The sequence below is a fragment of the Vulpes lagopus genome, chromosome 23, assembly GCF_018345385.1.
Source record: "Vulpes lagopus strain Blue_001 chromosome 23, ASM1834538v1, whole genome shotgun sequence".
Lineage (NCBI taxonomy): Eukaryota > Metazoa > Chordata > Mammalia > Carnivora > Canidae > Vulpes > Vulpes lagopus.
In genome coordinates, this window is record NC_054846.1 from 53,610,431 (window position 1) to 53,634,401 (window position 23,971).

General features: G+C 37.1%; 1 protein-coding gene and 1 pseudogene across 3 annotated transcripts in view; both read right to left on the reverse strand.

Moving 5' to 3' along the window:
• The window catches only part of FAF1 (Fas associated factor 1), a 470,490-nt gene that overhangs the window by 330,827 nt on the left and 115,692 nt on the right, over positions 1-23,971 (reverse strand). The window contains exons 3-4 of one of the 3 annotated variants that reach the window (XM_041738819.1): positions 7,272-7,339; positions 21-67 (exon numbers count right to left, since the gene is read on the reverse strand). The exons of 1 other annotated variant lie outside the window; for it this stretch is intronic. In XM_041738819.1, coding sequence (XP_041594753.1) covers positions 21-67; positions 7,272-7,328 — 104 coding nt within the window. In that variant the 5' untranslated portion in view covers positions 7,329-7,339. The remainder of the gene's footprint in view (positions 1-20; positions 68-7,271; positions 7,340-23,971) is intronic. One more of the 3 variants, XM_041738818.1, reaches the window with a different exon arrangement.
• Positions 9,909-10,845, reverse strand: LOC121481451 (annotated as a pseudogene).

Consider the following 23,971-nt stretch of genomic DNA (forward strand, 5'->3'; position numbering starts at 1 on the left):
GCACCTTATAACTAACATACCTTTGTAGAATGCCATTTTCCTGGGGTATTACACCATTGATAGCTGCCTGCAAAAAAAAAAAAAAAAAAAAAACAGAGAAAGCCATTTAAAAAAACAGAAAAATGCTCAGTGATGGGTGAGGTGGAGAACACAGTACAGGGAAATAAGTGTACTTTGAAAAATAAAATTTAAATGAAATACTGTTTCCTTAATAATACAAAATATTCTCTAAAATGTTTCTCTATTTGGTACAATAAAACTGTATTTTAGAAAACTAAAACCAAACCAAAAAACAAACAAACAAAAACATGCATTTGGTATATAATATCTCCAAATCTTGAGTCATAAAAAGCTTAATTCCACAGTCCTCATTCAAGCAAAACACCCACAAAAACCAATGCTTAAGAATGTCAGAACAAGTAAAATCAGTACCTTAAAGTAATATTTTTAACATTATTTCCTTCTTCAGATTGAGAGGAGTGAGACATAAAATCACAAATGAAAAATTCCAATAAGAATGTAAAAATTAGCTCAGGAATTAAATTCATTCTTTCATGTTATAATTATTATTCTTAGTAAAAATAACATTTAGAAGGAAAAAACGTAGAGGCAAAAACTGTTTGATGAACACAGTACCATGATTGTACCAGGTTACAAAAGGAGGCAGGAACATCACTGGGGAAGTTCCCTTATATAAAACATTTCTGAAGTTGGTCTCTAAGCTAACCAGTCACCAGTTACTTAGAACATAGCACAGAAATGACATGATACCAACATTTTTGCAGGCTACTAAGCAAGCAGGTTGCAACATCCTAGATTATGGGCAGTTTACTGCAGGGTAACAAAGATTATCTGAAGGAAAAAACTTTGCCTTTCCAACTTTGCCTCTGCATCATAACAACTTCTTCCCTCCCCTTGTCCATCCAAGTCCACATCAAAATGAAAACAGAAAAGAAAAAAAACAGCAACATTTCAAAGCTTTATCAACTGTCTAGAAATCAATTCCCAGAAAGAGAGTGTTTTGTGAGACATTAACTTAAATATTTGCCAAAAGTGGGTCAAGTTTACATGTTATTCTGTTGAATGGAAATAAAGTAGAGTGTAAGATTTTGAGAGTTGTAATGCTTCACTGGTAAAAAAACAAAGAATTCCACAGATTAATATAGACAGTGAATTCCATAGAACCCTGACAACTCTGGAGGCTCATAAATCCTTTGAGTCAAACAAATGCTAAAATGGGTCTTCAAAGCCACAAATTCAATGGAAGCATCCCTGCTTATTGCCAGGTCAATTATCCTTTTTCTTTTGACGGCATTGGTTCCACATACAAATATCTCCTTTGCTAAAAAAAGAAAAAAGAGAGAGAGAGAAAGAGAGAGAGAGAGAGAGAGAGAGAGAGAGAGAGAGAGAGAGAGAGAGAGAGAGAAAGGAAGAAAGAAAGAAGAAAGAAAGAAAGAAAGAAAGAAAGAAAGAAAGAAAGAAAGAAAGAAAGAAGGAAGGAAGGAAGGAAGGAAGGAAGGAAGGAAGGAAGGAAGGAAGGAAGAAGAAGAAAGAAAGAAAGAAAGAAAGAAAGAAAGAAAGAAAGAAAGAAAGAAAGAAAGAAAGAAAGAAAATAGTAAAAGAATTTTCAATGGTGTTGGAAAAGAAACAAAATACCAGAGTTTGGAAAGATTTTGTTCAAATTTTCACTTGGGAATGCCAAGATAGAATAGAAAGAATAGTAAGGATTTACAAAGTCCAAAATTTGAATCTAGACTCTCCCACTTATTATTTATGACCTTAATATGTTCTATACTCACTGAACCTCTTTGAACCTCAGATTCTGCATCTGTTTAATGAGCTAATCCTTAGCCAAAATGGGCTTGTCTTTTTGTTCCTCAAAGGCATCAAGTTCTATTTCTTAGGTCTTCTGCAGATACTTTGTTTATTTGAAATGCCCTTTCCTCATTTCTTGTTTGGCTAAATTTTAATCATAGATACACTTTTTCAAAGAATTCTTCTTGCATCAACTCCCATCAACGTAGGCTCACTCTCACATAGAACCCTGTGCTTTTCCTTCATGGTAATTGATAATTACTTATTTGGTGGTTATTTGTTTTATGTCTGCCCCTCTCCATAGGATGTAGGCTATGTGACAGACCAGACAATAACAATTTTGTTCATTACTTTATCCCTGTTGTGTATGTGTATGTAGCACAGCACAGACACTAAATGGCAACTGATAACTTGTTAAGCTAATGATGCTAGAGGAGTACAAAAAAACAAAAACGGGTGTCTGAGTGGCTCAGTTGGTTAAGTAACCAACTCTTTTTTTTTTTTTAAGATTTATTTATTTATTCATGAGAGATACAGAGAGAGAGGCAGACACACAGGCAGAGGGAGAAGCAGGCTCCTCACAGGGAGCCTGGGGTGGGACTCAATCCTGGACCCTGGGATTATGACCTGAACTGAAGGCAGACACAAAACTGCTGAGCCACCCGGCATCCCAAGCAACCAATTCTTGACTTCCACTAAGGTAATGATCCACGGGTCCAAGAATCGATCCCCAGGTTGGGCTCTGTGCTCAGATGGGAGTCTGCTTAAGGATTCTCTCTCCCCCTCTCCCTTCTGCTCCTCCCTGCCAAAGTAAAAAATAAACAAATCTTTTAAAAAACAAATACAAAAACAACAGCCACTTAGTCAAGACCTGACCAAGGCTCGGAAAGCTTTCTAGATGCAATAATGTCTCAACTAAGACTGAAGGATAAGCACACGTGCCTAGATGGCTCAGTCAGATGAGCACTGGACTACTGGTTTTTGCTCACGTCATAAGATAGAGCCCCCATGAAGGACTCCCATGGTCAGCAGAGTCTGCTTGAAAATTCTCTCCCTCTGTCTCTCCATGTGCACACATTTTCTCTCTCTCTCAAATAAATAAATCTTAAAAAAAAAAAAAAAAAGACTGAAGGTTAAGTGAAAAGTAGCAAGATGGAGTAGGAGGCAATACTATGCAAAAGGAACAGTGCAACACTTCTACTTTCATTTTCTAAGTCTTTAGATCATTTTAAATAATGTATTTGTTTTGGGTAGAAAGTCCCTGACCTCAACCTATTTTGTACATAAAAATATAAAATGTAATCCAGAATGAAGGTACAATAAAAGTATAATTTGCTAAAGGAATATAGAATAGGAAGACAGATTTTTGTGAGGATTAAGGAAAGTTTCAGAAAAGAGATGGAATTTGATCTGGACACTGAACAATGAGTGGATATAGAAGCAAAGGAAAATTTCAGATGAGTTCAATTTTGAACAAGTTAACGTCAAAGTGACAGTAGGATATCATTTGTTTACCTAACAAATATATATTGGGGAATGGAGATATACTAATGGATGTAACATGGCTTGCCTTCTAGTAGGAACAAAAATATATTCAACAACTAATTTTACTATACACAGCTCAGGTTATATCCAATTGGAGACAAAAGGTAATTTAAAAATGTAGAGCTAGGTTAAGTAAAGCAATATATGTTTAAAGGCCAAAAAAAAAAAAAGCGGCCCTAAAAATATTTTAATTTCCTGCCCCTATAAGCTGTCTTTGGTGAAGAGAAGTGAGACAGAGATTAGAGTCTTGGGGAATTCGTACATATAATAAACAGAAGAGAAAGCTAAAGACTAAAAGAAAAATAGAAGGGTTAGATATGAGAGAAAAGACCAGGAGTATGTCACAGAAGGGGCAAATAAGGTACTATAAGGAAGGATTAGACAAAACTGAAAAATGTGAAAACAGTCTCATATTATGAGGCCTGAGAAAAGATTATTAGACATATTTTTTAAGTTTTGTAAAAATTAAATTATAAAAAGCTAAGAAATACATGGGAAATAAAGCAGGTATAACTAACTCTTGAAACAGTGTGAAAGTATAAAAATAGGAATATCAGTATAATGCTCATTATTCTCAGTATAATACACATTAGTTAAAACAGACCATCATTTTCCAGACTTCACTGACTACATAGCATTACGATTAGTTTTGGTTTTTTTTTTAGGTTTTTTATTTATTTATTTGAGACAGAGAGTGAGCAAAACAGAGAGCACAAGTGGGGTGGGGGTGGGGGTGAAGGAGAAGCAAACTCCCTGCTGAGCAGAAAACCCAATGTGGGGCTCAATCTCAGGATTCTTGGATCATTACCTGAGCTGAAGTCAAACGCTTAGACTGAACCAGCTAGGTGCCCCATGTCACTAGCTTTATTCTTATTAGCAGCCTCCACACCTGGCCAATTTCTAAATGACTGACTGTAGACCAGTAAAACTAAATACTTAATACATTTAAGTTATAAGAATTTATAAACAAATAGAAAAACAAAATATTTAGAATTTTATGAAAATAGAAATGATAAATACATTTTCATTATATACACACACACACACACACAAAATCATATATATTATGAGTTGTTAGAATTAAAGGTTAGGCAACTCTACATATTCCACATGTTTGGAAAGCCTGTGAACTAGGATTATAATAATTTTTGTAAAACTGGCTTTTTTTGAGAGAGAGGATAGAGGGGCAGAGAGAGGGGGAGAGAGGGAATCCAAAGCAGGCTCCACTCCCAGTGCATAGCCTGACACAGGGCTCGATCTCACAACCCTGAAAGCATGCATGGCCTGAGCCAAAATCAAGAGTTAAAAGACACTTAACTGAGCCATCCAAGTGCCCTTGTAATATTGGTTTCATTGTGCCCATTATCCATTTTTTTCATCTCCTGAAAATACTTAAAATATAGAAAAATACTTTCAAAATTAGTATACTTTTGTTCAAGTTGAAATTATTACTCTATGGTATGTCGGAGTCAAATTATTTTCAAAATACCTAAAAAATACACTTTGGACCCACAAAGTATAGTATTTTAGCATTAACGACCTGATCTTGCCATCAAGAGAATTCTTCCAACAAACCCAGACTTCCTTTCCTTCAATCATACCGATCCTTTATATAGAATATCCTCTTTTCACCAGTTCAAATTCATTCATTCTTTTATTCACTGAGCACAGTGTTTTAGGACCAGAGGGAATATAAAAATGGCAAGACATATTCCTCCCAGTTATAGAAACAACTAATTATAATGTGAAATACAATATGGGACCATAAAGGAAGGAATGCCTATTGTTGCCTAATGGAGCTGAAGACCCAGATGTGAATCATTTTCTTCAAGAAAATTTAACTGATTATACTACCTTTTTCTCAATAATTTTTTTAAGTTTTTATTTAAATTCCAGTTAGTTAACATACAGTGTAATATTAGCTTCAGGGATACAATTTAGTGATTCAACACTTACATACAACATCCAGTGCTCATTGCAAGTGTACTCCCTAATCCCTATCACCTATTTAAGACATCCCCCCATCCATCTCCCCTCTAGTAACAATCAGTTTCTTCTCTACACTTAAGAGTCTGCCTCTGGGATTACTTTAAAAGTCTCAATGATTTTCCATTGTGTTGTACTTACACAGCACTCATGCATCTCATTCATTTGAATATTTCATTCATTCATTCATTCATTCCAACATTAACTCATCCAACAAATATTTAGTTACTCACCTGAAACTATTCTGGGTACTGAGAAAACAACAAAAGTAGTAGATCTAAGTGTCCACAATAAATTCACAAAATCATCCTCCTCTTGTGTTTTCGCTCTGAGTAGGTCAATAAGAAGTTGTGTAATTCTGTAGCATCAGCTAGGTGTCCTATAATTTAACTCAATTCTGACACTATCTACCTAGAGATAGCATCAGATCCCACAAGTTAAGGGCTCAATCCCACAAGCCTACTCCCCCTTCAGATGCTAATCAGAATTTCAGGCTACTATCTGTGCTTCTGACCTACTGGCTATAAATCAGGGGTCCCCATAACACTCTCTTCAATTTAATTAATTTGCTAGAGTGGCTCAAAGAACTCAGGAAAAAAATTTACTTATTAGATTACTGGCTTATTATAAAAGGATGTAACTCAGGAATAGCAAGATGGAAGAGCTGCCTAGAGAATAGTATGTGAGAAGGCATGCTGAGCTTCTATGCTCTCTCTGGGCACACTTCTCCTCCCCACATCTTCATGTATTCCCTGGAAACTTCCCAACCTGTACTACCGGGATTTTTATGGAGGCTTCATTACATAGGCATGATCAATCACTAATTCAATCTCTAGTCCTTCTCTCCTTCCTGGAGGATGGGGAGTAGGAATGATCCTTTCAAGCTTCTAATCATGGCTTGGTCTTTCTGGTAGCCACCCCATCCTGAAGCTATCCAGGAGCCCAAAGTCTCCTCAATAGAACAAAAGACATTCCTATCACCCTGTAAATTCCAAGGGATTTAGGAGTTCTATGTCAGGACCAGAGTCAAAAACCAAATATTATAACAAAAAATACCACTAGATTCTTATCACTTAAGAAATAATAAGGGTTCTAGAAGCTCCTGTGCCCGGAACTGGGGGACAAAGACCAATATATATATTTTTCTATTATTTCACAGATGTCATTAGTATTATGTTAATCAAATGAGCTATAAGAAAATGGTCCATTTTGGGATGAAACTTTCTCAGCTACACAAGTGACATACCGAAGAAAGAAAAGCAGCAGACTTAAGTGTCCGCAGTAGAGTTGTAAAGAAAGATTATGAGATTATGGTGGGAAGCCAATGAGGCCTCAAAAAGATGCTTAACACCATTTTCTCCTCTTTCTTTCTAGGCAGAAAGGAAAATCTTTTTTTTTTTCTCATAAATAAATGACTTTCTGTAAGTATCTGTAGCAGACTGTTTCCAATAATCTACTATATTTAAATTCTTCTATACATTCTTTCAAATTCCTACTTTCCAAATATGTTAATCATTATATCCCTTTTCTAAGCCTTCTTCAAGTACTCTACTGTATGACTCAAAAGGTGATGACTCTTCCTTCATTTATTATAAACTTCAATAGAGGAATACATAAGGTACTATATGAAGGCAAAAGAGTGGAAGTAATTTGAATGTCAGGGAAAAAAAGCTGGAAGGAGTGAGATTTGAACCAAGTGTTAAAGCAGGGCACTTCTAGGGGGAAAAGCTGAGTAAGAGCACTCAGGGAGAAAGAAAAAAAAAGGGGGGGGTGGTTTGGTAAGTCTGCTCAGGAAGTAGAAAGCAGTTTTGTGTGGCTTCAGCAAACGCTTGGGTCAGGAAGCAGTGAGGAGCTAGTTGGAAAGGTAAGCAAGAGTTAGATTATGAAAAGCAGTATAAATACAGGCATTTAAAGTTTTACTTAACCTGAAGATAATGGGCAGGCAACTGCTGCGACTGAAATTTGCCCTTCAGGAACACCATTTTGGTCAGCACTGTGAAATACGAATTGAAAAGAGAAAATTGTTGAGAATGATGCCCAGGCTTCTGGCTTGGGTGACTGAATAGACTGTTCCTGCTCCAGTCCTCCCAATCATCTCAACTGGCAAGCAATTCCAAAGATTCCATAGCTCAAGTCAAAATTATATAGTCGTCAATCCTTTCCCTCACATTCCATGCCTGACCTATGAGAAATTCCTTATTCTCCTCCAAAATGTAAAATCTGACCAATCTTTTCTATTACTACCTTAGTTTAAACCATCATCTTTCCTCTGGTTGGTATTTCAATAGTCTCCAAACTGGTCTCCTTGCTTCTGTGTTTGCCCCACTTGCTTACTGCCTGTTCACACAGAAGCCAGCATGATGCTTACAAATGTCAAGTCAAACAAAACCCTTTCCCTTTTCCCATATCAAGAGAATAAAGGTCAAAAATTTCATTCTGACCTTATGAGACTACATTAGCTGGCTCCAGCTCCTTCTCTGACATCATCATCATCATCTGCTATTCCTGAGGTTCACTTACTCTAGTTGCTCTAATTTCCTTAAAATTTCTTGAACAAGGTGAAATATGCTCCTACATTAAACCCCTTATACTTATTTCTTCCCTCTGTCTGCAATGCTCTTTTTTTAGATATCCACATATCTCACTCCTTCACTTCAGTAAGGTTTCTACCCAAAGGTCATCTCAGAGAGATGTTCCCTAGCCATTCTATCTAAAAGAGAACCCCTCTAGCTATGACATTGTACCTAACAAATTATTCATGTATCTTCTTATTTGTTATATGTCTTCCCTCACCAGAATGTGAGATCCAAATGACTGTTTTGTTCACTGATGTGTCCTCAACACCAACAACACTGCCTGGTCCCTAGGTAGTATGAGTTAACATAGAGAATACATGAATAAATAAATGGAATATGAGCAAAAGGACAGGCTGGTGAGGACAGTAGGATCTGAAGCCTTCAATTTTAGGTATGTTGATTCTGAAGTATACATGGGACATTCATATAGAGATGTCCAATAGACTGTAAAGAATCTAAAATGTGTGAGTTCAAGATACTAACTTTAGAGTCATGAGTCATCTACTTTAAAAGTATTTGGAGGGCAGCCCCGGTGGCACAGTGGTTTAGCGCCGCCTGCAGCCTAAGGCATGATCCTGGAGACCCTGGATCGAGTCCCGTGTCAGGCTCTCTGCATGGTGCCTGCTTCTCCCTCTGCCTATGTCTCTGCCTCTCTCTCTCTCTCTCTCTGAATTAAAAAAAAAAAAAAAAAAGTATTTGGAAAGGGGCGCCTGGGTGGCTCAGTTAATCAAGTGTCTGACTCTTGATTTTGGCTCCGGTCATGAAATCGAGTCCCATATCAGGCTCTGCGCTGGGAGTGGAGCCAGCTTAAGATTCTCTCTGACATTCTCCCTTTATTCCTCTCCACCCCCGCATGCTCTTTCTAAAGAGAGAGAGAGAGAGAGAGAGAGAGAGAGAGAGAGAGAAAGAAAGTAAGTAAGTAAGTAAGTAAGTATTTGGAAAAAAACAGAACTCCCAAATGATCCAGCAGTCTCACTTCTGGGTATGTATCCAAAATAATTGAAAGCAGGGTCTCAAAGAGATGTTTGTATATTGATATTCATAGCGGCACGATTCACAATAGCCAAGCAGTGGAAGTAACCCAGATGCCCATCAATAGCAATGGATAAAGAAACTGTAGTATATACATACAATGAAATAGCATTCAGCTTCAAAAAAGGAAGTATCATCGCAGGCTATAATATGGATAAATCTTGAGGACATTACGGTAAGTGAAATAAGCCCCAAAAAGTGTCAAACATAAAAAATGACAAATACTGTATGATTCTACTCATATGAAGTACCTAGGATAGTGAAATTTGTAGAAACAAAAAGTAGAATGGTAGTTATTACCAGGAGCTAGAAGGAGGGAAAAAAGGTAAAGTTGTATGTAGATTAGTAGGTATAGAGTTTCAGTTTGGCAAGATGAAAACATTCTGGGGATCTATTTCACAACAATGTTAATGTATTTAACACTATTGAATTGTATACTTAAAAATGATTAAGATAATATATTTTATATTTAAACCATATTTTATATTTAAAATCATATTTTTAAAGCCTTTGCAAAAGTCTCAGGAGCAGATTAAGTTTACCTGAAATGAAGGATAGCGTGAACAAAGAAAAAGGCCTCTGATGGAACCTTTAGAATTTCAACATTTAAGGAGTATTTAGGAAAAATGAAATCAGAGAAAAATACAACAGAACTATCAGAGAAGTAGGAGAATATGTACATAGACATCTGAGCCTCATACAAATCTCAGTTACAGTTACATATACACATTAACCAAATTTTTAATACTGAGGTTGGCCCTTAGGAAATTCAACAACTATGAGGATCTACAGTCATCAACAGAAAATGGATAAAAAGGAGATGGTATACAAACATTAATTTTTACATATTATTTTTATATATTTTCTAAGCAAAAAAAACCTACAATAACAATTCATATTCAATTCTCTCTAATCTATAACCTACCATAATTTAACAGGGTCAACTATGGGATGTTTTTTTTTTTTTAATTCAGAATTTTAATTATGTACATAAATAGCAACATGAGAACCAGGAGTTCTAATGCTGGACATTATCTCTAGGTGAAAGGATTTCCGATTAGTCCACTGGTAGTATGGCATCACCCAAGATAACAAAGAAGCCTGGTATAGTTTTTCCTGAAGAAGAAAGCCAATTTACTACATTCAGTACTGACTTCTCTGCCATTTTTCTGTAGAAAATGCATGGAGCTTCCAATGTTTACCTATAACTGATTAAAATGGGCAGAGCATGGAGCATTCTACTTATTTCCAGGTGAATTCTTCACATTTCCTGGCTTTTGAAAGTTCTCCTTCCACAAATCTTTTACGACTATGTATCCTCGTAAACCCCAGTCATATAATTTCTCCCCACTGACCTGGACAAATATGATGGCTTGTTGTGAATAATTAAGAGAGGCAGCTAGTCCCATGAACCCAGGTGGATACACCAGCTTCTTTATTTTTGACCCTCTAGCCAAAAGAAGTCCAACAATGCCAGTGAAACCAATAACACCAAGTCTTGGAAAAAATCCAGGAGGTGCATTCTGGAGATACTGAGCTGTCTAACCCCCATTGAACCAAGCTCTGCATCTCGGGCTTTGTTTGTGAGTACATTTCCTGACACCAACTTGTATATGGCTCGCAGTAATGTCGGAGATGTGAAATACTTTCTTCAAGCTGGGTCCTTTGCTCCTCCACATATTTAGATTGACCCCCAGGAACCGAGTAGACTGAAAGCTCATTAACCTTCACAGAAGTTTTGAGGTGAGTCCCTTTTAGGTGATGCATAGACTTTAAAGGTGAGCAGACTCAGGCTGGCTGGCCCCACAGACCTCCGAATTACCTTGAACATGTTGCTGGCAGAGGTGGCTCTGGCCAACTATGGGATGTTCTATGTCTTGTAGTCTGGCAGATCTGTGTTCAAATCCTAGTTCTATCAAGAGTTTATGACCTGTGTGACTTTGGCCATGTTAATTTGACTACTCTAAGATTTAGTATCCCCATCTACAAAATGTAGTAATACCAACTTAACTCACAAGGTTATTTTAAGGATTAAATGAGATAATACAACAAAGTACTGGGATCCCTGGGTGGCGCAGCAGTTTGGCGCCTGCCTTTGGCCCAGGGCGCAATCCTGGAGACCTAGGATCGAATCCCACATCGGGCTCCCGGTGCATGGAGCCTGCTTCTCCCTCTGCCTATGTCTCTGCCTCTCTCTCTCTCTCTCTCTCTCTCTCTCTCTCTCTGTGACTATCATAAATAAACATTTAAAAAAAATTTAAAAAAATACAACAAAGTACTCCACAAATGTTAGCCACCATAATTATTCATCATATGAATATTTCATCATATATTGTTTTTGTTTTAGTCTATTTTGTTATGTACTATATATCACTGGTACATAAACACAAGCTTCATGCTGGGCTAGAAAGACAGATATATTGAAGTCCTGCTCCCAGTAATTCAAATTCAGGTGATCTAGAATGGGGTCCAGGTTTCTTCTTCCCCCCTCACAAGCTCAAGTGATTCTTAAGCACAGCCAGGTTTGGGAACAACTATAAATATTTTAGAGACCTATATAAAATATTTTATTCTGATATTACATATACAACCTATTAATTCCTTCTAAACCATTCATTATTTCATAAATCACTTAAAGGCATAAATAGCTATAGGTACAGAAGTTATCTAAAAGCATAGATCCTTCAGAAACTCATGTTATTAAATATACTCAAAGTAAGGATGAAGGCTCTTAAGCCAGAAAGCCATTGTTTCCTAGCTCTATCATTTACTAGTTATACATCATTTAATAGTTATGCAGGGGATCCCTGGGTGGCTCAGCAGTTTGGCGCCTGCCTTTGGCCCAGGGCACGATCTTGGAGTCCCGGAATCAAGTCCCGCATTGTGCTCCTGGCATGGAGCCTGCTTCTCCCTCTGCCTGTATCTCTGCCTCTCTCTCTCTCTCTCTCTTTCTCTCTCTCTCTCTGTTTATCATAAATAAATAAATCTTTTTAAAAAAATAGTTATGCAATCTCGAGAAAGTTCTCTCTGTCTCAGTTTTCTCATCAGTAAAATCGGAGTGATAACCCTCCTTTGTTCATTGGGATTCTATGAAACTTATTAACACAAACTAAGTACTTAAATGGTATATGATAAATAATAAAATACTCAATGAAGCTACTTTTATTCTAACATTTGTCATACCAAGAGTTTTACACTTTTTTTAAAATTCCAGTATAATTAATGTACAATGTTATATTAGATTCAGGTGTACAATACGGGTGAACCACATTCTATATATTACTCAGTGCACATCATGGTAAATATACTCTTAATCCCCCAACCCACCTTCCCTCTAAAAAATTACCAGTTTATTCTCTATATTTAATAGTCTGCTTTTTTCTTTTTGTTGTTGTTTCTTAAATTCTACAATAAGTAAAATCATATGGTATTTGTCTTTCTCTGACTTCACTTAGCATCATGTCCTCTAGGTACATCCATGTTTGTTATACCAAGATTTATTCTTGTTTAAAATCACAAATAATTTTTAATCACAAAATTTTGAAAGGAATGGACACTTAAAAAACAGAAATTTTTCCACTCATAATATTTACCTATTGCAGACAACTTCTTTTTGGAAATGTCTGCTCTTTTCACTATTTAAATAATGGTCTACAGTATCATCAAAATATTCTATCATTTACAGATAAGATGTCGAAACATCTTAGAAGTAGAAAAGTGAATAGTTTAACAGCCCTATAATTCTAAACTTAAATTTTTAACCTGTTTTTTCTAAATCTATTACTGTTTATTTTTGTAATAGAAAAGAATTATAATTGGCAACCCTAAAGAATTATAATTAGCTCCTAACAGCTAAATATTTAGTTTTAATAAGTAAAACAATTTAAGAAATGTAACTATTCCACAATCTGTTTTTAGTCAAATGCAAAAAATGTTCACCAAGTCCTTCCAAGTAGGTATCACTATCAAAATAGCTCAACATGCAGTATCAGGACTCATACAGACCAAATTAAAGACAAATACAAGGCAGACCCTAAGATTAATAATGGTATCTGAGAGATTTACCCTCGTCAAACAAGTATCTATGGATAAAAAAACAAATAGCAAACTGGGAAAACCATATAGCTAAGATCGAAAGTAACTGGCAATCAAGATCTCATTTACTAAAAGCAAAAATGAGGAAAGGTGGTTTCTGTGACAGTCACTTACTTCCCTTCTCCAAATTCTTTATCCATCCTAAGGAAACATGGTGGTACTTAGACTTTGGTTAGTGTCACATAAAGACCTACTACTCACCCCCCTCTCTTCTGTTTAGTATAAAATAATTGCCTTATAAATAATAATAATAAAATAAAAATAAATGCCTTAGGTTATCAGTTTGAAAGATTTATGTAGACAAGCATCCTGCAGTATTAAAGGGAAACCATCAAGCCAGATCTGCTGTATGTTACAAACAACAACATAAGGAAAACACTCTTCCTTGCTATTAGTGATCCTAAATATAGCTATCTCCATTTTGGAGTTGATGGAACATCTAAAATCAATTTAATTCAGAAAAGTAGGTTGTAGTTACTCTGTACTAAGTTAAAAAAAAAATTATGGATAACACATGTATAAGACAGTCCCAAATCTTGAGAAGCCAGGATGAAAAATAAGGTAAGAATGGGATCCCTGGGTGGCACAGCGGTTTGGCGCCTGCCTGTAAGAATACATTAAGCAGGAGAGGGTTACGTTCTTGGTCATTTCCCATTACCAGTGTAAAGAGCAGCGTGATGTCCACCGGTTCGAGAAGATCAGCAACATCATTAAGCAGTTCAAGCTGAGCTGCAATAAATTAGCCGCTTCTTTCCAGAGCATGGAAGTTCGAAATTCTAACTTCGCGGCCTTCATCGACATCTTCACCTCAAACACGTATGTGATGGTGGTTATGTCTGACCCGTCGATCCCTTCCGCAGCTACTCTGATCAACATTCACAATGCCAGGAAACACTTTGAGAAGCTAGAGAGAGTGGATGGCCCAAAGCACAGCCTCCTGATGCGTTGAATATTGCCAAATGCTCTTTCTGAAGATGCCTTCCCCACCCCCACGTTTTTGTTTTTTTTTAAATATTCATAATGTCGTGTACTTAAAAGTGGGCTTTGAAATGTGTGCTGCTTACTACCTTCCACCTTTCTTCCCTACTCCCTGCCCACCCCCACCCCCCACCCCCGACTTTAAACCTATTTACTCAGTTATCCAGTAGAGCTTCGGGATAGCCTTTCTGAAAAGTTGGTATGGTGCAACACTAAAGTAGGTGGTGTGTGTGTGTGTGTGTATGTGTGTGTGTGTGTGTGTGTGTGTTCTGATGACCTGGTTATAATAGATACACACATTAAAAGCCTTTACAGTCTCTTCCTGTATTCCTTACAAGATTGCAAAGATGGAATGTTACTATTTTATCAGCAAGGTATTAAAATGCATTTATAAATCCTTCTTGGTTTCAATCATGAATAAACATTTGCTGTTAGCAATTTAAAAAAAAAAAACCTGGGTGGCTCAGTAGGTTAAGCGTCTGCCTTCAGCTCAGGTTATGAATCTGGGGTCCTAGGATGGGGCCCCGTATCAGGCTCCCTGCTGAGCTTCTCCCTCTCCCTGATGCTCCCCCTGCTTGTGCTCTCTGTCACATAAACAAAATCTTTAAAACTTTTTTTAAAAAAGAATACATGAAAATGGCTGAATACAGAAAGTGTCTCTATCTCAATAAATGACAACACCATTCTTCCAGTTGATCCAGTCAAAAACCTTGGTGTTATCCTTGACTCCCTCTTTGCCATTTATTCACCAATTCTGATAGCTGAAATGTTAAAACACATTCAGAATTTGATCACATTGCACTGTTGCCATTCTAAGCCTCCATCTTCTCTTTCCCCTACTATTTCAATAGCCTCCTAACTATTTCCTTGTTTTGCCCCTGCTCATCTTTCATGTATTCTCATTAGAGTGGCCATAATGAAGCTATTAAAATGTAAGTCAGGCCATGTCAATCTTCTACTCAAAATCTTCCACTTTTTACTCAGATAAAAAGACAACATCCTTAATATGTCTTATTTCTCCCTCTCTCCTGTATTATCTAACTTCACCTCCTCTTCCTTTGGTGAGCCACTCTTGTTTTCTTAATGTTCCAGAAAAATGGAAGCCTGATTTCCCACTTCAGGGTATTTGTGGTACTATTCCCCCTGCTAGAAATGGCCTTGTCCCCAGATACATGGTGCATTTGCTAAGTTCCTCCTCTAGATCTTCATTCAATTGTTACCCGCCCACCTTTTTCTAGAGAACTACAGACCCTCACCCAACATACTTTTATCTTCCTTGCCTATTTTTTCCCTTAGAAATGATCACCTTCTGACACAACTATTACTTATTTATATCATTTATTGTCTGTCTCCTCCTATGAAAATATAAGCACCATGAAGACAGAGATTCTTACTTGTTTGGTTCACTGCTATATTCCTACCACTGAGAAGAAAGCTTTGCATATAATAAATGCTCAATAAATATCTTCTGGTGAATTTATTAATGAAGTGTTAAGTGAATTAATCTTCATTAAATGTCTTTCTGGACTTAGAAGAATGAAGAGGGAAAAAGTATCTGTTATGTGCAAGAAACTACGTAAAATAATTACACATCATTACATGTTTCATTTAATCCTTACTCCATGAAGCAATCATAATGAAGAAATGACATTCTGAGAGATTAAGTGGTTTTTCCAAGATCATACAGAGTAACATTTAAACTCAGGCCTCTCTGACTCCTAGAATTCCCAATCTTTTCACCACAAAGCAATTTGGGGGATTTTTTCCTTGACAATAACATAGAGAAAAGAGTACACCTTGTGTTTCAGATGAACACAGTATAAATTTCTGTACTATACTAACAATACTAATATTTACTAACAATACTAATATTCTTGGATCACTACCTCTATTTTGGAAACTGAGAATACATCTTTGATCTGTGTCTGTATGGGTGAAGGGAAGGTGTTGGCTGGGGTGAGCAGTTGTGGGTGAGGGGAGGAGTTTGACTACTACCATCAATATGATCATTTCTAGAAATGAACTACATTAAATTCCTGAGGCTAGGGATCCCTGGGTGGCGCAGCAGTTTGGCGCCTGCCTTTGGCCCAGGGCGCGATCCTGGAGACCCGGGATCGAGTCCCACGTCAGGCTCCCGGTGCATGGAGCCTGCTTCTCCCTCTGCCTGTGTCTCTGCCTCTCTCTCTATCTCTCTGTGACTATCACAAATAAATAAAAATTATAAATAAATAAATAAATAAATAAATAAATAAATAAATAAATAAATAAATTCCTGAGGCTATTCCGGACTAGAGCTATCCAACAGAACTTTCAGCAATGACGGAAATATTTTATATCTGCATTGGATAATACACTAACCACTAGTCTCATATGTCTACTGATCACTTGAAGTACAGCCAGTGTGACCTAGGAACTGAATTACAATTTAATGATTAGCATAATTAATTAGCATTTAATTTAAATTCAAATACCCGTATAAGGGTAGTAACATCTATACTGGATGTATCTATATACACTGTTCTAGACTCTCCATTCCACTTCAGCCATCTCCTTTACGTCACTCACTAGCTCACTTGTAATACTTTGATCCACTTCAGATGATGACACTGCATATAGGGCAAAGTTCTTTTCCCAAAACTGTCCCAAAGGAAAAAGGAAATTATTCTATAGTTGAGTCCTTACAACTATTTTATTTTTGAACAAAAAAAAGCTGTTCACAAGACATAGGATCTAAAACAACTTCAGGTGATACTAGTTTTGGATACTGAAAACATTCCCTGATGAAATCAGTTTAAAAAGATGGCAAAGAAGTTCAGCACAGATTACCTAAAATTTTTTTTTTGGTGGTGAGGGATGGGGGGAGAGGAGGAGATAATAATTTCACAATTAGAACTTTAGATGCCGGGATCCCTGGGTGGCGCAGCGGTTTGGCGCCTGCCTTTGGCCCAGGGCGTGATCCTGGAGACCCAGGATCGAATCCCACATCAGGCTCCCGGTGCATGGAGCCTGCTTCTCCCTCTGCCTGTGTCTCTGCCTCTCTCTCTCTCTGTGACTATCATAAATAAATTAAAAAAAATTAAAAATTAAAAAAAAAAAGAACTTTAGATGCCATTATAAACAAGCCTATTAAAGATTAGGTTTAAAAGGGTTTCACTGTAGAGCTCAAGAATAGCAAATGAGTTCTTGTGACTTGAGACTAAAATTCCCAGGAAAAGTACCACATCCAGGTTTTTAAAATGCTCTACAAACACCACTTAAAAATTTAAGATCAGGGCAGCCCGGGTGGCTCAGCAGTTTAGCGCCTGCCTTCCGCCCAAGGCGTAATCCTAGAGTCCCAGGATCGAGTCCCACATCAGGCTCCCTGCATGAGCCTGATCCTCCCTCTGCCTGTGTCTCTGCTTCCCTCACCCCCTCTCTCTCAAGAATAAATAAATAAAACCTTAAAAAAAATTAAAGATCATGTACTCTGAAAAATTGACTTACTTTGGTAATGAGGAAAACGCCCATGTTTTAAAATGCATGTGAAGGGTCTGAATAATGTTTCATGAAACAAGTATAAAAAAGGGATACTTTAAGGCAATATTTTATATTATATAATTTAAAATCAGTACGTATAATTTAAGAAGCTGAGCTTAATAGCTATTTCTTCTACAAGCTTAAAAAAAAGTTTATGTATCCAGGCTGTTCAAAAGTATTTTCATTATCTTGTCATTGAGAATCATCTTACATTTAGACATGTACAATAAATTTTTATTTTTATTTTAAAAGCAGCTAGATTCCAGCCAGTAGTCACAAGGTCCAATTCAAGTCTCTCTTCATCCCCCAAGCATTCTCAATCATTTTCACTCTCTTAATTTTTATTGCCTAAACCTACTTAAAAACACTTAGTTTATACATATTATATTTTATCTTATAGTATTTATGCTTTTTTCCCCCATCTATGTTGTTTTTTTTTTTTTAATCCTCAGAGTCTAAGCTCACACAGGCAAGAACCATGAATTACTTCTTTGCCATTCACCATAGCACTTAGAGCTGAGTGATTTCTAGGAGACAGAGGAAAGGTATGGATCTAGTGCTTCAAAAATCTAAGGAATGACAAAACAAAATTGCCCTCAATCTACTATACAATAGATTTGCAGGACAATAACCTCAAGGTCAATAAATCTGAGCAACTCATACAAGATCAGCACTACTAAAATGCAGGTTCTTTCCAATTCTGAATTGTTGATCCTTTACTGACTACCATGAGTGAGTGATGGTAAGTAATATATAAGTAAGTCCTCCTGTTACTCGAAAAGTACTTCTCCCCGAGGATGGGAGGAAGTGACACAAACTGAGGGACATGTCTCTTGGCGTCTCACTCTCAGGGTGACTGACTTTACTGACTGATTACTTTCCAATTCTGAATTGTTGATCCTTTACTGACTGATTACCATCTGCTATGCACAATGTTAAAAAATTATAACACCTTCCCCACACTACTACCCTCACCCCTTCCTCCACTCTTCTTACTGCCGCCACCAGATGGTATGAAAGGCAGAAGAGAGGAAGATGGAGAAGGAAACATAGTAATAGTTACTGGCAGTGAAGAACATATGTGTGTCCAGGGCACACAATTTCATGGTAAATTCATTAGTGTCCACTTTGGAAATGTCTTGGGTACTAATAAATAGATAACAGCACAAATATTTCTACTCAGAAAAGAATCACAATCAACAGAAGATAAGGGATCACAAATCATTAAGGTCTATACATAAGCAGTATGAATCATTTCATTTATTATCCTGCCACACCAATAAAGGGAAAAGGTTCCAGGCTGATGAGAACCAAAAATTGAGTAAATCCAAATCTTTTCTTCAGTGCTTAACATCCTCAGGGGACAGGAATAAAATATATAGAGAACAATTAATAATTCCAATTCTAGAGCCACAGATTTAAGTTCAGATAAGAGGTCTATCATTGACAAAATGTGTCATTTTAGACAAGTTAATATACAAAATGGAAGGTGATAATAATGCTTATTTTTAGAGTGGTTTTGAGAATTAATAAGAAAAATGGCTACAAATTACTTAGGATAAGACCTAACGTATGGAAAGTAGCCAATATGCTTATTTTTTATTTGAAGTAGGAGAGGCTGAGGTTTTCCGTTTGGTTTTGATGCTCTGGGCAAAGCAATTTCAGGTAATAAGAGTGTTAGACTGGAAGTCAGGAGACTTGGATTTATGCCCTGGCTTTCTCAATAACTTTTCTTTGACCTTGGCCAATTTCCTCATCTCCTTGGGCCTTTATGTTACCAAATCTGTAAATATAAAGGGGCTGGGTTAAATAATCTTGTATTATTCAGCATTCTCCAGAGAAACAGAACTAACATGGTATGTGTGGTATGTATATGTTTGTACAGAGGGAAAGAAGAAAGGAATTGATTTTAAGGAATTGGCTAATCCAATTAGGGAGGCTGGTAAGTCCAAAATCTACAGAGTGGGTCAGACGGCTGAAAACCTAGGGATGAACCAATGTTACAGTTCATGTATGAAGGCCATATACAAAAGAATTCCCCCTTGCTCAGAAAGAGTCAATCTTTTGTTCTAGTAGGCCTTCAACTATTTGGACAAGGCCCACCCACATTATAAAGGGCAGCTTGCTTTACTCAAAGTTTACCTGTATCAGGAAAGAGGTCAAGGTGTTGGATATAAAAGAATGAACAAAAAGAGTCATAGCCACTGAAACTATAAAACTCCTAGGGAAAAAGAGTAAAAGCTTTGTGAGACTGGATCTGGCAATGATTTCCCAGCTATCAGACCAAAAATGTGGGCAAAAAAGTCCAAAAGGGTGGGACAGAGGGGAAGGATACATGAAACTAAAATTTCTGTGCATCAAAGGACACAATCAACATAGTGAAAAGACAACCTATAAAATGGGAGATAGTACTTGCAAATCATACCCCTGATCCTACAACTTGGTAACAAAAGATCAAATAATTCAATTTAAAATTGGCAAAGGACTTAAACATACATTCCTCCATAGATGATCTACTAATGGTCAATGAGCAAATGAAAAGACTCTCAACATCACTCACTACCCATCACAGAAATGCCCATCAAAACTGCAATGAGGAAAAAAAAAAAAAACTGCAATGAGATACCTCACACCCATTAGGATGGCTACTACAAAAATTAATTAATTAATTAATTAATTGAATTTAAAAAGTGTTGGCAAGGATTTGGAAATATTGGAGCCCTTATGCCCTGCTGATGGGACTATAAGATAGTGTAACCACTATGAGAAACACTAAGGACAGTCCTCAAAAATTAAAAATAGAACATATGATTCAATGATTCCAATTCTGGATATACATCCAAAAGAATTGAAAGTTAGGCCTCAAAAAGATACTTGCACACGTTTCTCAGCAGCATTTTTTGCAACAAACAAGAGGTGGAGGCAACTCAATCACCACTGATAAATGAATGGATAAGGAAAATGTGTTACATACGTACAATGAATTATTATTCAGCCTCAGAAAGGAAAGAAATACTGTCACAGGCTGCAACATGGATAAACCTGGAGAACATTATGCTAAATAAAATAAACAAGTCACAAAGAAATACTGTATGAATCCACTTATCTGAGGTATCTAAAATAGTCAAATTCATAGCAACAGAAAGTAGAATGGTGGTTATCAGGCAGGGTCAGGATGGGTGGAGTGGTGGAGGGGGAGATAATTGTTAATCAGTATAAAGTTTCAGTTTTACAAGATGAGAAAGTTCTGGAGATGTGTTTCATAACAACATGAATACTTGTAACACTGTTGAACTATATATACACTTAAAAATGGTTAAGATGATAAATTTTGTTATGTGTGTTTTATCACAGTAAAACAAAATGCATTTAAAAAAAGATTTCTGAGGCTCCCGGGTGACTCAGTGTTTGAGCATCTGCCTTTGACTCAGGTCGTGATCCTGGGGTCCTGGGATTGAGTCCTACATCAGGTTCCCCGTGGGGAACTTGCTTCTCCCTCTGCCTATGTCTCTGCCTCTCTCTGTGTCTCTCATGTATAAATAAAATCTTTTTTAAAAAAGGATTTCTGCCAAGAAAGGATGAAAGAAAGGGAAAGAGGATTAAAATAAATATTCTGAGAGCAGTTTCCTTCCTGAAATGTCAATAATGTATAAATTTTAAACACTTACATTAGCAGATTCTTATATTGGTTAATTGATAGTATTTTTTAATACAGGGTTCTTGTCAAAAGCAGGTAAAAAACAATTAGTAATGAATACATGATAGACCACTTAACTATAAAGGCTAACTGCTCCTTATTTTGAATAGGAGCAGTTCAAAATAGACCTATTTTGAATAGGTCTCTAATAATCCTTCTGTGATCTCTAATATTCCTCAGCACTCTTAAAATTTCTCTCATACCAGACACCTGGGTGGCTCAGTTGGTTAAGTGTCTGGCTTCAGCTCATGTCATGATGTCAATGTTAGGTTCCCTGCTCAGAGGGGAGTCTCCTTCTCCCTAGTCCTCTGCCCCTCTCCCCATGCTCTTGCTCTCACTCTCTCTCAAATAAATAAATGAAATTTGGGGGGAAAAAAATTTTCTCATACCAAACAAACATCAGACCTGGTTTTTGCCCTCATGGAGCTTAGAATATATGAAATGTTACAGGTAATAAATAACCAATAAACATATAAATAAATGTCATCAGTTTCCAACAAGGAAAAGTAACCAATACCAGAAAGATCAATAGAGGGACTTCAGTAAGGAAAATTACTTTAAGAATACTGGAAGAGGGATCCCTGGGTGGCGCAGCGGTTTGGCGCCTGCCTTTGGCCCAGGGCGCGATCCTGGAGACCCGGGATCGAATCCCACGTCGGGCTCCCGGTGCATGGAGCCTGCTTCTCCCTCTGCCTATGTCTCTGCCTCTCTCTCTCTCTGTGACTATCAAAAATAAATAAAAATTAAAAAAAAAAAAAAAGAATACTGGAAGAACTAAAGTAGTTGAAAACATTACGCTAAGTGAAAGAAGGCTGACACAAAAGGTTAAATAGTGTATAATTCCTTTTATATAATATATCCACAACAGGAAAATCCAGAGAGACAGAAAGCAGATTAAAGGTTACCAGGGTGTGGAAGGAGTGGGGAAAGGGAATGGGGAAGAATTACTTCATGAGTCTGGGTGTTCTCACTGGGTAATGAAAAAGTTTTGAAACTAGAGTAAGCTGGCAAATACACCACACTGGGAATATACTAAAGACCAATGAATTGTGCATTTTTACATGGTTAATAACATGTTAATTCTACTTCAATTTTTTTTAAAAAAGTCTATGCGAGGCAACCTAGCAATAAGCAACAAAAGGAAGTCCCTACTATCCCAACAAGAGTTGAGAGACCAAAGAAGAAAATAATTTAATACAGTCTATAAGCCAAGGCTACCCAGTAGGAATGGAGACCATGGAGGAGAAGAGGCTGCCCAGTGAGAGATGGAACTCTGGAAAGAGCCAGAAACAACAAGAAATTGAATCACTAACCGAAGACTCCAAAGAAATAGGAAGAGAAGAGTAGAAATAGCCTAGTATCTCACTCTCCAATCTCTTCACACTGCCTGTCATAAGATGATGGCTGAAAGTCAGATGGCAAGAGAGCTTTGGGGGAACGTAGCTTATATGGGTCAGCCCCTTAACTCAGAACAGAGCAAGAGACAGCTGGGAAATTGGCAAATGATGAGTACAACCATAAACTAAACTAAGCAATACAGAATAAAAAAACCACAGTGCTATGACAGAAATATCTGTGATCAAGAAAAACCCTCTGAAGAGGTTAAATATTTGTTAAGGCCTAACAGATACACAGAAGTCAGTTATTTTAAAACCTGGGGAAGGAATATTTGAGATAGAGAAAACTGCATGTGCAAATGTTGTAAAGGTATGAAAAAAATTTGTGCATTTGAGGAACTAAAGAGAGAAAAAGAGTGGCAGAGGAGAAACTTCCTGTCAAAATGGCCAATTTCTAAAGATATTAATTAGACTTATGACCAGTGTTTGAGTTACTGCAAAACCTTGGACATACTGGGCCAAGATGTCTTGAAGAGGAGTCAGAGTCAAACATCTAGACTTCCATCACTGAAATGCCTCCCATTCAGATAAAGCCATCAATAGGGACACCTGGGTAGCTCAGCGGTTCAGTGTCTCAGTGTCTGCCTTCGACTCAGGGTGTGATCCCAGGGTCCTGGGATCAAGTCCCACATCAGGCTTCCCACGGGGAGCCTGCTTTTCCCTCTACCTATGTCTCTGCCTCTCTTTCTGTGTCTCTCATGAATAAATAAAATCCTTAAAGAAAAAAGAAAAAGGCATCAATAAAATACGATATCCATGCATCAGTTAGTTGAACTGAACTCTTAAAGTAGTATCAATATAAATTATGTATACCTGCATAGGGCTCTGTACTGGGCATGAAATCTGCTTATGATTCACTCTCTCCCCCTCCCCCTCCCCTAACACTCATGTGCATGCACTCTCTCTTAATTTCTACCCCCCCAAAAAAAGAGAAAAAAGGCAAATGACAATCACAGAAATGGCAATGAGAATGCCAACCAACACAAAAAAAGGCCAAAAGATAACAGAATGATATCTTTAACTGATGTACTAAAGGAAAGTAACAATCAATCTATAATTCCATACCCGGGGAAAATATTTTTCAAGAATAAAGGAAAGGGGAGGAGGGGCACTTGGGTGGCTCAGTCAGTTAACACATCTGCCTTCTGCTCAGGTCATGATCTCAGGATCCTGGGATTGAGCCACAAGCCAGGCTCCCTACTCAGCAAGGAATCTACTTCTCCCTCTTCCTCTCCTGTTCCCCCTGCTTGTGCTCTCACTCTCTCTTTCTGCCAAATAAATAAATAAATAAACAAATAAATAAATAAAATAAAATAATAAAATAAAATAAAATA